Here is a 16,630-nt window from a genome sequence, read left to right on the forward strand (position 1 = left end):
GGGTTAAAACCCCAGCCCAATTCACACCCAGTCGATGTTGTAGCAATGTTTTAGAGAGATCCCGCTGCCATAACGTGTGTCGCGCAAATTTGCCTGGGTGCATCCATGGGGCCGCAATTAATTAACCCTGTAATGTCTATTGGACATTGTAGTAATAAGGAAAAATACACGGTACTGTACCTGGATTTAGTACTTTGAAGGTTCTGTCGACACAACATTCGGGCGCCATATACTTTCTTTCTGTGAATACTGTACAGAGCTGTTAAAATAGATATTATGGATACATTTATACAAGTTGCAGTGCTCACAAACTGTTCTACAGTACTTATAGTTATACATATAATGATTGATCATTGTGTTGGCATCTGTTGATAGCTACAACCAGGAATAATGTAGAAGGTCCATGCACATTATTGGACCCACTCATTAGAAATGTATTATTTATTATCAATAAGTCATTTCATTGGTAACCCTGTCACTAGAATAGACTGGTCCAGTTAATCTTTACTTGATGTTTTACAACCAAGAATGAAAAGTCATCGCTCTTATCAACATAACAGCTCCATAGTTATTGGTCTACTATCCTCCATCATGACTAGGGAGAGTACATCTGTGCAGTGCAATCATGTACCTTGTGTGAGCTCTGGTGCCTCAGCCACAAAGCTGATCCGGTACTTGCTCCTCTTCCAGCTGCGGTCATTGCTAATCAGAGAATTGTTTGCTTTCTCAATATTCACATCGTCTCCTACACAGAATACATCACATGCAGCCTGTATGCAACAGAAATCAAATGTAAAATCTCTGTAAGGATTTCACTGTACAAAAAAATTGTTACTATAAGTTTTTTGATCAGAATATATAATCTTATGAGCAGCAAATTGGTTACATTGGAAATATGTCAGCTGTATGCTGCATAATGTACTGATTCATGGAACAAGTATCAGTTTATATGTCATACTGTGGCCACCTACAAGGAGCGGGAAAGCACAGCACTAAGGGCTGGACTGGCCCACAGAGGTAGAGTGGAATACCCCCGCTGGGCCCCAGTGCTTGGAGGACCTGCCTGTAGATCAGGTTCCAGACTGTGCACCGGAGTTATACATTAATCATATATTATACTATATTACACAGTACTATTGTGTATTTTATACAGTGCATTGCTGGTATTAATCTGGTACATGATAAATCATGTGCTATCAGTAGTTATCTTATAGTATACATATTTATACAGGGGCCCAAATCATGCACTCTTTAATGGTTAGCCAATGGGTGGCCACTCCTCTTAGCATGGGCCTCCTGCACTGCATTCCCTCCCGTAGGGCCCTTAATGCTCCAGTCTGACACTGATAACACTTAGGGGGGGTATTCAATCTGAGGGTCACGGCAGTCGAGCTTGCTCGACCGCCGTGACCCAGTCCCGTTCTCGGTCAGCTCGACCGAGAACATGCAGGCGGGATTCAATGTTCCGCCTGCAGCAGGACGAGAAGCGGGCGTGGCTGCGAGTTGCGGTCGGGAAGAGGCGAGCTGCAGCCGGCAGCTCGTCACTTCCCGGCCGTTCTCGGCAGAACGAGCCCGACAGCTTGTGATGTCGGGCTCATTCTGCCGAGATACCCTGCTCAATGCTGTCGGGAAAGACAGCATTGAATAGGGCCCAGCGGGCATCTCCCCGACGGGAGATGCTCGCCAGCAATTGAATACCCCCCTTAATGTTCTACAGTAGTACTGTGCAACTCTAATGCTCCTAAGTTATGGCCAAAAAGCACTAGTTCACATTTGGAGAGAGGTTTGTACCGGGAGAAATGTGTGGAATGGAATAGACACACTGATGCATGTATTTCTGAAGAGCAGAGCAAAAGCAAGATTTCTATGTTCAGAGCCAGAGTATCGAAATGAGATAAATGGGTGGGGAGGTAGCATTTTTAGGCATGATTCAATGGATGCAAACAATTGCATGAACATATAAAAACTAGGGATGGCCATCGGTGGGTTAATACCATCTGTAAGGGAACCAACACTGGTTATACCTATTGAAGGTAATCCACGCATTAGTGTTAAATGAGCTGGGGGTCAATCAGAGCCAGAGAAGGGTGTTGGGAAGCAGAACTAAGCTCCGACGCTTGGAGCAAAAAAATTTGGTAGCTCTGTACCATTTGATTATCTCCTAGAGATGGTAAAAGTAATTCACTATTGGTTATGGACCATCAATGATTTCAAATCATCGCTGGTCGATGGCCATCCCTAATGAAAACTCAGCAAAAGGACTGTTTCGGAAAAGTTTTGTGCTAGGGAAAATAGGTATTTTCCTGTGTTTTTAGTGCCATCTGGTGTTTTGGAATGATGATGATAATGATCCAAAGGGTGAAATTTAATAGGATGAGAGAAACAGTAAGTGAGAGATTTGGTAAGAAATCGCCAGTTTTTTAAAGCGGCAATCATTTACACGGAAAATCTAGTTTGAAGTGTAAATGATTGCCGCTTTAAAAAAACCCTGGAGATTTCTCACTAAATCTCTCACTTTCTGAATCTCTCAGCCTATTAAATCTCACCCAGAGGCCCTTATTCAGATCTCATTGCAGAACAAATTTGTTTGGAAAATGGGAAAAACCATGTGCACTGCAGGTGGGGCAGATGTAACAAGTGCACAGAGAGTTAAATAAGGGTGGGGTGTGTTGAAACTGAAATCTAAATTGCAGTGTAAAAATAATGCAGCCAGTATTTACCCTGCTCAGAAACAAAATAACTCACCCAAATCTAACTCTCTGTGCACGTTACATCTGCCCCACCTGCATGGCACATGGGCCCTTATTCTGGTCGGTGCGGATATATCCGCGTGCGTTCGGCCCGCCGATGTTTTGTGTCTGCGCATGTGCAGAGGCGTCTCTGCGCATTTGCGAGCGGGGCGTACAGCTAAATCCCGCATGATATGTGAACACTCCGAACAGGGGGTGGAGAGGGGCGTGAAAGGCTATTTGGGCTCATTACCATATGCATACGCCCCGCGTTTCATGGGCGTTCCCATGCAAACGCTGGGCGTACGCATGGTAATGCGGCCGTGACGCACGTGTAGGGGGCGGACATATGACATTGCCGGATGTCAGCTGCCCGCCCAGATCCCTGCTTTTGCACGGAAAAATGTCCGTGTGGTCTGAGGTTGCGGGAGCTGGTGGACCATTCGGTCCTGCATTCGATGGTCTGCGACCATCGAATGATGGGGGAGGTTCCCTGAGATGGAGGAGGCGTATTCCATGAAAAATACACGTGCGGTCCGTTCGGCCAGCTTCTTACCGCGTACGGACGGAGTTGGCGATCCGTACGGAAGGCGGGGTTTCGCACGCACGGTCCTGGCCGCATAATCGGATCCGGCCGCACCGATCAGAATAAGGGCCATGGTTTTGCCCATTTTCCAAACAGATTTGTACTGCAATCAGATCTGAATAAAGACCATAGTGTCAATTTAAATTTGTAAATGTATAACTAAGGTAACTGGGGTACACATATATACAGTATTTGTTATTTTATGTGAAAATACAGTAGCATCACCTTCCTATATCTTATTTCATATTTATGATTCTTATTATCATGAAGGTGATCATCCCTCATTCTTTTACTGTGACAAGTAGAGACATGAAAAGAATCTACAGACAATAATTTATATTACAGTCAGGCTCCCAGCGGATTGCCAGGAAGCTACAAATGTCTGCTTAGTGTCATGTTCAGTCTTTTTCCCACATGAAGGAATGGAATGCTGCCTATGGGCTCTGTCCTGCAGACCAAGGTTTAATGTAGAGCTACCTCCGGCAAAGAAGATTAGATACCAATATTTAATAGGGAAATGCTTTTACTAGCGAGACATGGCTAGTAAAAGCACTGCCCTTTTAAATTCTGTGCACAAACACAAACAGAAGGGCTGGGCTTGATAAAACTCTTTAGTCTTTAAGACCGGATACATAAAGCGTGTAACAAAAAATCGCTGACTTTTTTTTGAAGGTCCCCATTCTGCTTGTCAGAGCATGCCTGTAGATCAATATTCAGTTCTGGAACTGAAATCTCATGCATGGAGGGATTAGCCGAAGGGATTGACCTGTCGATTTTTTGTCACACTTCAATTCGCATCCAGATGTCTTTCCATTAAATAGTATACAACTCGCAAATTTAATGGGAATGCGAATTTTGGAAAACGTTACCAAAAATGTCAAATTTCAAAGTTTGACAGAACCATGCACAGGTCACACTGGTTACACTCGTTAAGTAAAAAACACTGTGTAAAAGATAAAAATTTTAAAAAAATGGCGTGGGGTTCCCCCTTCTGAGCATAACCAGCCCCAGGCTCAACGAACCGGTCCTGATTTTAGAAATTCAGGGGAGCAAAAACATAGGGGATCCCCAGGATTTCAAAAACCAGCACCAGGCTCAAGGGCCTGTCCTGGTTTCCAAAATACCGTGGACAAAATGACTATAGGTCCCCGTATTTTGGCAACCAGCACCGGGCCCAAAAGGGTAATGCCACAGCCGGGGGAAACTTTTTACATAAGTTCCTCCGGCCAAAGCATTAACCTGTGGCTGGTCAGCCAAGGCAGGGTCCCTGGATAATAATGGGGTCCCCTCCTCCAGAGTGACCCCTGCCCAGGTTGAAACCTGGGGCTGTCCCTGATGCTCCTTGGGCGGTGGGCATCGGTCTGATAAATGGTAAAAAAATAGATGAAACTATTGTGTAATGTTGTGGAACTACAAGTCCCAGCAAGGCTGGCCCGCATGCTCCTGACCAATTCCACATTGGAATTGGTCAGAAGTAGTGTCAATAAGCAACAGCAATTGCGAAAGAAAAAAAATAATTACCTTAAACACTTTTTTAGCCCAAGTTCTGAAAGATTCCTCTTGTCCACACAGTTCATCTCCCTCCCCCATTTTCATTATTCGTTCTCCCCCCATTTCTTCCAGCAGAGTGTCCACAGCTCGGGCAAAGGCACAGAAGTGAGGGTAAGCTCGAGAGCCAAGCCCAAAGACTGAGAATCTAAAGTAGAGTAAACAATACAGCTAAGAATGCAAAATACTACAAAACATCAAATAGCAATAAAAGAGTATTTGCCACATTATCATGCAATTGAACACATATACATAATGGGGCTCATTCAGAGGTGGGTGTAAAGAACTATACACATATTTTTCTAATATATAGATTTTTAGATATGATAGACTTGGATCCTCTTACACCTTATCAGGTACAACATAAAAATAAGTGATCAACTATGGAGTGTAAAATGGAGCCAAAATATCAAAAGTGGCGTCTCTGGAAGCTCGAAATGTTGTTATAAGGGCCCCAAAGCTTTAGGTACGACTCTATTACGAATGATGAAAATGAGGTACTTATGTAATATCTGGGCTCCCGTTTTTCTTATGAGACCGCGTCCCCTAGCCACGCTTCGGGCACGGTGGCTCGCTGCGCTCGCCACACTATATAAAATCAACTCCAAGCGTAGTTGGATAGTAGGGGTATGAAAAAATGGGGTGCATTTAACATGGGAGCCCAGATAATACATAAGTACCGAAAATGCTGTTTTGTGTAGTACACATCTTGAGATATCTTCCATATTACACTGTCGCCCAATGTTTCTTCAATGTCATTTTCCACTTGTTAGTAGTAAAAACAGGGTCAATTTGCTGTTTATATGCACCAGTGTGGATAGAGAAGATATAAAGCCTTCCATCTGTAGATTACTATTTACTATACACTGCTATTTACGGGTTGTCGTTTACTTCTATTACTGCCAACTTTGCTAAAATTGGCATCGTAGTTGAAAAAGAAATACCTAAGAAGTGAAATTTGATAGAACTTTAAGAACATTTATACAATATTTTACTAATTTAATATTTTAATCTGGACACCCCCAATCCGAACTCATGCTCTGAGCCTGTTTGAGAAATCCCACCTAGGCTTGTAGCGCAGGTCTCCGGACCTCGTGAGATCCGGACCCTTTAAGGTTATGGCCACAAGAAGCCATCTTCACTCTAGTTTAGGAGAGTGAAGAGGCAGCATGTCATGGCCCCCTGCCCGCCGTCCCGCATTCCAGTCCAGTGATAGTGCTGTCTTGTCCAGTGATAGTGCTGTCTGCTGTACTAGTCCAGTCCAGTGAAAGTGCTGTCTTGTCCAGTGATAGTGCTGTCTGCTGTACTAGTCCAGTCCAGTGAAAGTGCTATATAGTCCAGTCCAGTCCAGTGCCAGTGATACTGCTGTATAATCCAGTCCAGTGAAAGTGCTGTATAGTCCAGTCCAGTGATACTGTGTATATAGTCCAGTGATCCAGTCCAGTGATATTGCTGCATAAGTCCAGTCCAGTGGCACTGACATTAAAGTCCATTGGTACTGCTGCGTAAGTCCAGTAATACTGCCGTTAAAGTACAGTGATATTGCTACATAAGTCCAGTCCAGTGATACTGCCTTTAAAGATTATGGAAAACCAAAATTTGGAGGATAAACTAGTGAAAGAACAAGAACCACTTCCTCCGAGTGCTGAAGCTGCTTCTACTAGTCATGATGACATAGAACATGAAATGCCATCATTGTCATCTGCCAAGGCCGATGCACAATGTCTTCGTAGAGGACATGTAAAATCCAAAATGCCAAAGTTCAGTAACTTGAAAAAAATAAATAAATGTAAATCGTTTGAGGAGAACGTAAGCTTGCCAATATGCCATTTACGACGCGGAGTGGCAAGGAACTGATAATGCCCTGGCCTATGTTCATCATGAATAGTGGTTCAGCTTCACACAACGATCTAAGCCCTCCTCTTTCCCCCGTTAGAGTCATCAAAAATACAGCAAACAACTGCGCTTTCTAAAGACATTATATCACAAATCCCCAAGAAGAGTCCAAGGGTGTTGGTGGTTGCAATGCCTGACCTTCCCATCACTGTTTGGGAAGAGGTGGCTCCTTCCAACATTTGCACACCCTCTGCATATGCTGGAAGGTCACCCACAGTCCAGTTCCTGATTTTGAGCTTGAAGGTGTCAATGTTGTACACCACGGGGAGGATATTGATGTAGCTGGTGCTGAGGAGGAAGTTGACGAGGAGGATGCTGCTGATGGTAATGTGGTTTGCTTAAATGAGGCACCGGGCAAGACAGTTGTTGTCTGTGGGATGCAAAAGGCCATCGCCATGCCTGGGCAGAAGACCAGAAAATCCACCTATTTGGTCTGGAATTATTTTTATCCAGGTCCGGACACAATTGTCTCACCATATGTAGCTTATGTAAAGCTGCAATAAGCAGGGATGAGGCCACCTAGGGACATCCTCGATGTAACACTTCATTCATAAGTCACTGTTTAGTTCAGAAACTGTGGCTAGGACCATAAGCAGTCCTGTATCCAAGTGCATGAAAACTACACCAGCAAGTCACTCCTCGTCAATTACCTCCTGAATCCGGATTGGAGGTATTCCTGCAGGCCATGTCACCGGCATGACTGACTCCTCTTCTATCCGGGATTCCAACGGAGGATGCTGCAATACGGCGCCTACTGCTGCCGCTGCTGCTGGGAGTCGTTCATTATCCCAGAGGGGAAGTCGAAACACTGATACATCTTTCACTAAGCAATTGACCGTCCAACATTGTTTGCGGTCATCCTATGGCAAAGCAGATAACTGCGGCCTTGACAGTTATGTTTGTGTTAGATGTGCGTCCAGTGTCTGCCATCAGTGGAGTGAGGTTTAGATGATTGATTGGAGGTATTGTGTCCCCAGTAACAAATCCCATCTAGATTTCACTTCCCTAGGCAGGCGATACCCAGGATGTACAGAGACATCTGAAAAAAGTAACCTCAGTGCCCTGAAAAATGTGGATGTACTTTACCCACTGTCCACTTAACCATAGAGATGTGGACAAGTGGTACAGGGCAAACTGAGGGCTATATGACTGTGACAGACTGTGGGTAGATGCATCGCCTTCTGCAGCAACAGCAGCAGCAGCATCTTCGAAACGCCAGCTCCTTCCGAGGCAGGCTACGCTGTCTATCACCGGTTTCAGTAAGAGGCACAACACTGACAACCTCTTAAAGAAACTGAGGAAAATCATTGCGCAGTGGCTTACCCCACTTAGACTCTCCTGGGGATTTGTGGTATCGGACAATGCCAGTAATATTGTGCGGGCATTACATATGGGCAATTCCCAACATGTGCCAACAATAAATTTGGTGCTGCTGCATTTTCTTAAAAGTGACAGGGACGTGCCACTCCTAGATGGGCTACGTGTGTGTGCGGCCCACTTGTATCGCTTAGCATAGTCATCCAGCTACCTGGGTGCAACCTTTTGGCCTAAAAACAACATTGTGGGGTGTGAGGTATTCAGGATAGACTGGAAATGAGTGGAAATTAATGTAATTGTGGTTAATAATAGCATAGGAGCGTAGTGGTGTTTTGGAACAGATCCAGATCCAAAACACTGTCGGAGATACAGACCCAAGAAATGTTTCACGAAGCACTAAAAGTTGCCAATGCACATGCCTAGTTCTTATCCTGTACAGAGTAACTAGAAAGTAAATAATGTTTTAGGACTTCAGCAGGCCTAGTAAGTGAGCCCTTACATCTACATAGGCTAGTACTAACCTTCCTTACATCATTTTCTGGCCCTAGGGCATAAGCAGTAGTAAAGTGAGAATAGGACCATGGCTAGGCAATGTTTCCTCTAATTATTAGTAGGCTCTTAAAACAATGAACATGTAATCTGCAATTAGATGTAGATAACCATAATGACATCCAGAGTCTGTTACACTGTGGGAAGTTCTAAACTGGTTAATATATATTTTGATCATTTTAATGTTTCCTGTGCTACAAATGACATTCTGTGTAGTTCTAATATATATATATATATATATATATATATATATATATGTACAGGGGGGATAGCCGGCACTCCCAGGTAACAATCAAATCAATTAGCGCGGTGCCTTCCTCGGGTGAAGATATACTCAGAGTTCTGTTGGCGGCACTCGCTTCAAAAAGAATCACACTGACAACCAAATGTTCAGTGGTATGACATGTTTCGGTTTATTCAACCGTCCTCAGATACAAGTGATAACATAAATGACGCTTACCTTTATAGCAGTGTAAAGAGAAACCTCCACCCCCATCACCACGTTAAAACCGGAAGTAATCAGTGTCTCAACTGATACATTCCATCCACCAAAGTGAAACAGATAGTTTACTCTCTTACTCAAGCCATCACCCAGTAGCTTTAAAAAAAGGACTGCCATATTCACAGTTCCTGAGGGTGCACCGCATCTGTAGTGACCCTACTGAAGAAGAAAGGCAACTGGATTTGATGGAGAAAAAATTCCTTGAGAAAGGGTATACCAAGAGATTGCTAACTAATGCAAGAAATAAAGCCAAGTTACAACCAAAATTTGGGGTTAGCAAAGAGCCTGATAAAAATAAGGATTCTATCATCTGGATTAACAATTTCTCTACAGAAACATCTGCGATCACTTCCATGGCTAAACAGATCTGGCCGGTTGTTTTAGCCGATCCAGACCTCAAGGGATTTAAAGAACGCCGCCTACTTCCCTGCTATACTAGGGGAAGGAATTTGAGGGACATATTGGTCCATACGGATGTGTCAGATTTAGGAATATCAGCACCTGTGCATTTTCTATCCCGCAAACCTGGGAATTATAAGTGCCTTGGATGCACCACATGTAGCCACTTGCTTGCCCAGAATTATATTACACATCCCCATTCGGGACATAAGATCAAAATTAAAACAGCGTTAACATGCACAAGCAGATACGTCATATATTGCATCATCTGCCCGTGCAGTATGTACTATATAGGTAAGACGATCTGCCAATTCCGTGAGCGCATGGCACAACACAGGAGTGCGATTAAACTAACCCTGGCGGGTAAGCTGGTGGACCAACCTGTGGCCAAGCACTTCTTGGCCTGCAGGCATAATCTATCTAATCTCCGCTATCTAATGATAGATCAAGTGGCAGAGAACAGAAGGGGAGGAGATCGTGACAGACTCCTTCTGCAAAAGGAGGTTCGATGGATCCATCGATTGAAAACGATGGCCCCATATGGACTTAATGAATTTCTGAGCTATAATTGTTTTTTATGATGTTGATCTATATGCATAACTCTATATTTATTGATATCCTCATATGTCGATTTTCTGAATAGTTTAAGAGTTTATTTAATCATGAATTGTTTCTCTTTCTATCTAGTCTGCTGGAACCTTGGTGTATCTGTTTCACTTTGGTGGATGGAATGTATCAGTTGAGACACTGATTACTTCCGGTTTTAACGTGGTGATGGGGGTGGAGGTTTCTCTTTACACTGCTATAAAGGTAAGCGTCATTTATGTTATCACTTGTATCTGAGGACGGTTGAATAAACCGAAACATGTCATACCACTGAACATTTGGTTGTCAGTGTGATTCTTTTTGAAGCGAGTGCCGCCAACAGAACTCTGAGTATATATATATATATATATATATATATATATATATATATATATATATACAGGTTCTTTTTAAAATGTTTACCAGATACCTGTATGTCTACACTTTTTTAAATAACGCTAAGAGAGGTGACACCCGAAGCAGGAGTTATATTCCATGTGTGTGTTCTATGTGAGGTTGCAAAAAGGGTGTGTGGCTTCATGTCTTCGCGCCCTGACTCTCATTTTGTCACTCCTGGGATCCCAGAGATGCTGGATGCCATCGGTGACTGTGCTGTCTGCAGTGCCGGCTCCCACAACCCACAAAGATCACCCGTCTTTTTTCCCTGAGGAGGAATCGGCACTTTCTTGTCACCCCTTGGCGGGTACACTCAGGTGTGGCCCGCACCCCTTTAGTGATACCACGGCATAGATTGATGCTGTTCAAATGTACATTTTGGAAAATTAGTGTGGTTACCTTTAAAGTTATAAAAAAATAACATAAACAAAAAAGGAAGGGAAACAGATTTATCAGGATAATTTAGCGAAAGAGATCTCTAACCAGACATCTAATAATATACAGAACAAAATGACTTTTTTATACTAATGCCTGGGTGCAAACAAAGCATCACTTTCGCATCCTAAAGCACACCACGCGAGCATAGTCAGACTCATGTGTCACTGATTTCTAGTATAAGACAGCTGTGACACATTAGTGTGACATGTTGTACGCCATAATGTTCAGTGGGGGTATTCAATCTTGTCTGGATTTTTTAGCTATTCAATGCATACGTTTTCTACAAAAAATGTGTTTATTTTAATTTAAAATCTATTAGTTTTATTCATAAATACGTGGTCTCCTATTAGTTCATTGAAATATTCAACAGATATATACATATATAAATGTATAAAAAAAGATATAGAGATGGAGCCCCTTTCATGCTTGCAGGGGCTGGCGCCCCCGCCAGCCATCGGAAGGGTGCGTGCGCGCACGAGACGCTCTTGCGCGCCCCATTCTGACGGAGCTTCCTGCACCACCTGCCGCCTCCCTGGTCTTCATTGCCAGTCCCCACTGCCTCCCTGAACCCCACCCAACCCTGCCCATCTCCACTTCAGGGTCTGCCCGTCTACCTGAAGCGGCAGAATGACTGGGACGCGCGTGCGTGTGAGACGCTTGCGCATTCCAGTCTAATGGAGTCCCTCTCCGCTAGCGCTCACCAGCGGGGACGTTCTGGTGAGCGCCAGCAATGGAAGAGCGGGGCTCGATCTGTATGCCAGTCAATGTGATTTCCAATCTGGGATTTAATCAATTCTGTTAATCATTTGCTGACCAGGCTGATTTTATTGTATTAAAAGTGATATACATTTAGATAAATAACACAATTTAAGACGTGTTAGTGATTAAAGATTAAAAGCAATAGTGCCAAAAATATTTGGTACTTATATGTTAGTTGGGCGCCCACTAAGCTATTTGCTTAGTTTTTCACGTACGCTCGCCACTCTTCGGGCACTATATAAAATCAACTCCATGCCGACATGGATAGTGGGGGTATGAGCGTAGTAACTATAGTTGGCGCCCAACTAACATATAAGTACCAAATATTCTGGTAGTGGGCAGTGATCCATTGTTGCACACAAATAAGAAGTAGGAACAGAACTTGGAAAGAGTGAGTACTTAATTTGGGTCCTCTCAAGTGACCCATTCTTACCTATATCAGAGACATACTCTGCCACTATGGTACCAATATACTAAAATCCATTATGGGTAGATGCATTCGATTTATGCAGTACCCCATCTGTGCACCCTCGGGAGGAAGTGGGTGGGCAGCTGACATCCGATGATGTCCGCTGTCTGCATCCAAACCCCCCACCCCTGCGCATCACTGGTCGATTTGCATGGGAACTCCCAGTGTTCTCCTGGGAACACCAATGAAACGCTGGGCTTTCCCATGGGGGAATCGGCCAGCCCGATGTCACACACGCCCTTCCTCCGCCGCACGCACCCTGTGTCTACACATGTGCAGAAATGCGTCTGTGAATGCATGGGGGAGCGAAGGGACCTGAATAAGGTCCTTCATGTATACAATATACTGTAAAACAAAATGTGAGTATACAGTTTAACCATAATTTAATTACAATTCTAAACAGTGAGAGAAAGGTTATTAATCTCAGTATATATCTTAGCCAACTTGATAATTGCTTCAGTGTTCTGTCCCCTGATGCAACTGTCCTTATTTACTGTGTACTTGTCCTAAATTGCATTGCACTGTAATTCGGTATTTTCTTGTTTTTCGATCATCTATGTGTTGGCAGGCGCTGCAGAACCCTTTTGGCGCCACATAAATAAAGGATAATAATAATTCAGCTACAAATAGAATATTCAACCTTTACCTAACATTAGCCAAAGGACCTGCACTTCCAAAATTGTCTCTTGGTCCTGTCTCATCACCTGCTGACTTCCGAGCATCACCATAAGAGGAAACACTGTTAAAGCGCACCTTGTAGCTCCTAAAGACAGACAACATCATATTATAACCCTGTCATTGCAATATACCATTTACAGCCTTGCTGATATAGAATTTGCTTTCTTATCAACAAACCCTTTTTTCAGAATGTTATTTTTTTAAATTAAATTTCGGTACTTATGTAGTATCTGGGCTGCCGATTTCTAAATCGGGTACATCGCATCGCATCGCATGCGACCATCGGATGCGATGCGATGACCCGATTTTTCCATAGGAATCAATGTTAAAATGGACTGAGTCCATTTTAACATGGAATTCAATGGGAAAAAGGGGTCCTTTTCATACCCCTACTATCCAAGTGGGCATGGAGTTGGATATAAACCTGTGGCGAGCGTAGCGAGCCACCGAGCCCGAAGCGTGGCGAGCGTAGCGAGCCCCGCGAGGGGACACAGAATACCGTCCGCTCGCCACGCTTCGGGCTCGGTGGCTCGCTACGCTCGCCACAGGTTTATATCCAACTCCATGCCCACTTGGATAGTAGGGGTATGAAAAGGACCCCTTTTTCCCATTGAATTCCATGTTAAAATGGACTCAGTCCATTTTAACATTGATTCCTATGGAAAAATCGGGTCATCGCATCCGATGGTCGCATGCGATGCGATGCGATGCGATATCGCATCGCATCGCATCTGATTGTATGCCTTAACTTAAGGCATACAATCAAAAAATCGGCAGCCCAGATACTACATAAGTACCTAAATTTCTATTTTCTATTTTTTTTTCAAGTCTACCCATATATTAATTAGGAGTAATTATTTATGAAATGTAATTAATATGATTTTTAAGAAATGCATCATGTCTAATAAGTGTACTTCAAAACTTGACAGGTTTTGCCATGGCAGCCAAAGGGTGACTAAAGCTCTTTATACAGATATGTATGTACTTACGAACACACACACATACACACATACACACACACACACACACGCACACACACACACACACACACACACAGACACACACAAGCTACAACATTTCTGCTATTGGAAAAGTTACTAGTCAGATAATGCTTTATGATGGATTTTGATACTGCTTCTATTGTAATTATATTTCTCCCAAACAGATAATTTTCCTAAAACCAGCCTATGAATATATTTTGTTGTTCTGAAATATAATACTACATACAGCTACCACTGTATTTGTTATTTTTTTGATTTGTCTCTTATAATAAAATTCCCTTCTTTTGTTGGTTGCAAATATGCTGTGAAATACTGTCCACCAAGCTGCCATTCTTTACTCTTGGGGCTCTATCTACAAAGGAGCGCTTCTTGGCAGGCCGGAAATAAAAATTTAAAGTAGCGCTAACATTGAGAATAAAATACACTAGTAACGGGGGGTACTTAATCCGGTATTCTGAGTGTCATAACGTCCCGAGAGTTGGAATCCCGGTCCCTTTTCGTTCCTTCCGATCGTAAGTCGACAGCCAGAATTTAATGCTTCAGCTGTCGAGTGTGGGAAAGTCCATGGATCGGCGAAAACGGACGCGGATTGTCAAAAAACAGCTATTAATTCGACAATCAGCAGCCATTTCCAACAAAACAGATCCGACTTTTTAAAAAGTCGGATCTGGCACCTTTTAATGCTGTCGTTAACGGCAGCATTGAATAGGTGAGGGCAGATATTCCCCCAATGCCACACATTGAATACCCCCCTAAATGTTATCAGGTGAGAAGTGCTGGCTTACAAAATCTTCTACTTCATAAATGTAGCCCCTAAGGGCTACATCATCTCTTATCATTTTTAGAAACTTTAGTAAATTTACTCCTAACACTCCAGGTTGCGGAGAGAGCCATGCTTGAGCACAGATGGTTAAATAAACATAACTGAGGTACTAATGATGTCACCTGCACCCAAGTATGGCTAGCTATAAAACCTGAACTGTTACTATGGTTGCCCTAGTCCCTAGAAGAGCTCTTTCCTAAATGCAAACTCACTTTCTCTCTTCCATATTAGAATTGGGATGCCTCATCTCCATCAGAGCACAGCCAAATTTCTGCAAAGTAAAAACATTTAAATGTGCCAATCGCTATATATGAATAAAACAATTATTACTTAAACAGGGTAAATCAAAATGATGTTCCCGATTCCTATTATTTGCTATGTGTTTCTTGGAAAATGACAACTAGCAGATCCTCACATTTGCCCCTCTAATTAGCAGCAGTATATAGTTAAGGGTTAGTCAGTCCCTTATAAGCAAAGCAAAGAAAGAACCATAAAGGAATAAATTGGAACGCGTTTCGCTGGGGTAACCACAGCTTTTCAAAGGACCTTTGAAAAGGCTGAGTATACCCTAGCGAAACGCGTCAGCCTGTGCCCTGCCACCACTGAGCCATTGTTCACCTATACCAAATCAATCACTTCCATTGGATACCTGAACCAGGACTGTACTTTGCACTATCAGAGGAGCACCTTCAGAGGATATTTATCCAGCTGGCACCTTTTTTATGCTGGACTATATTGAACTTTAACTCCGTGCATGTACAAAACACTCAATAGTGCTATATACAGTAGGAACAGGATCCTATGTGAAGGAAATAAGAAGGGGTGATCACTTAACATAACCGTTACTAATGGTTTCATGTGACATTTTTTATAAAACTTTCATCTTTATTGGTTTTATTATTTGCATAACCATGTATTAATACATGTATTAGTTTTATTTTACACCCTGTGTGTTAGTTGTGGTATATTTCCCCAAAAGCGCAGTTTATTCCTTTATGTTACTTTTTTTTTTGAGAAGTTGGGAGAGACCCACCAAGAAGAGTTAAATCAATTTGGAAGTGGTATTCACAATTTCAAGACAGAGACCAACATTGTGAGCTCAAATCAGCTGGGCGTTTGTCAATTGGGAAAGTAGCAATGAAGCATATCTGAACATGTTTCACAAGGAACTCCCACCATTTGCATGGGATGCAACCAGTGATAAGGGAAGGAGGAGCAGCCATTGACTTCTTCTTCTTATTCTGCTCTGCTCTTTTGAGGAGCACTTCAAAAGGGTGATCTTGTATTGCCAGACCCTTATTACTGTGGGGCTCTTGTAGCAGCCTAACTATCCCTCTCTTGCAGCCTTAGCCTCACACGCTCATAAGAACCTCATGATAGTTAAGCTTTATAGCTAAGCTTTCTGCCGTATTTTGTATTGGGCCCAATGGAAAACAGTATTTAAAAAAAAATGTTGTGCTTTCAAGGTCAGAGGTCAGATGTGTTCTGCACTTGCTATACTTTCCACAAGATCCATGCCTTTTACATAACATGCCAAATGCTAGAGTAGCATCCGTTTCTTAGAACAGGGGTAGCCAACCTTCAGCACTAATACCACAAGCTGGCACTCAAGGATGATTTGAGCAGCACACACTGGGTCTTTCCCTCCTCTACTAGACGTGTTGCTCTTCCTCTCATACTCCAATTCTTCCCTCACCTCTTTTTGTAATTTTTGATCCTATAAAAAACTGAAGAACCCAAACATGGCTTCCATGCCCAGTTGCCTCCCTACCCCTTCCTATTGGGCCTCCGGTGAGTGAATAAGTCCTGCTCACAGTACAAAAGTATAATGCATGGATTTGTCTTCAGACTATGGCCCTTATTCTGATTGACGCGGACTTTACCGCATACTTTCGGATCGCGTGTTTACGGCGTCTGCGCATGCGTGGAGAACGCAACGCGCATGTGCCACGCCT

At 43.1% G+C, this 16,630-nt stretch overlaps 1 protein-coding gene across 8 annotated transcripts in view; it reads right to left on the minus strand.

Annotated features, from left to right (window-relative positions):
- NOS1 (nitric oxide synthase 1) overlaps positions 1-16,630 on the minus strand; it is a 290,226-nt gene that overhangs the window by 24,089 nt on the left and 249,507 nt on the right. For all 8 annotated transcript variants that reach the window (XM_083151464.1, XM_083151463.1, XM_083151458.1 and 5 more), the window contains exons 16-20: positions 14,888-14,946; positions 12,820-12,936; positions 4,837-5,011; positions 632-770; positions 181-259 (exon numbers count right to left, since the gene is read on the minus strand). In XM_083151464.1, coding sequence (XP_083007590.1) covers positions 181-259; positions 632-770; positions 4,837-5,011; positions 12,820-12,936; positions 14,888-14,946 — 569 coding nt within the window. The remainder of the gene's footprint in view (positions 1-180; positions 260-631; positions 771-4,836; positions 5,012-12,819; positions 12,937-14,887; positions 14,947-16,630) is intronic.

Source organism: Crinia signifera, chromosome 1 (genome assembly GCF_055691185.1).
Source record: "Crinia signifera chromosome 1, ASM5569118v1, whole genome shotgun sequence".
Lineage (NCBI taxonomy): Eukaryota > Metazoa > Chordata > Amphibia > Anura > Myobatrachidae > Crinia > Crinia signifera.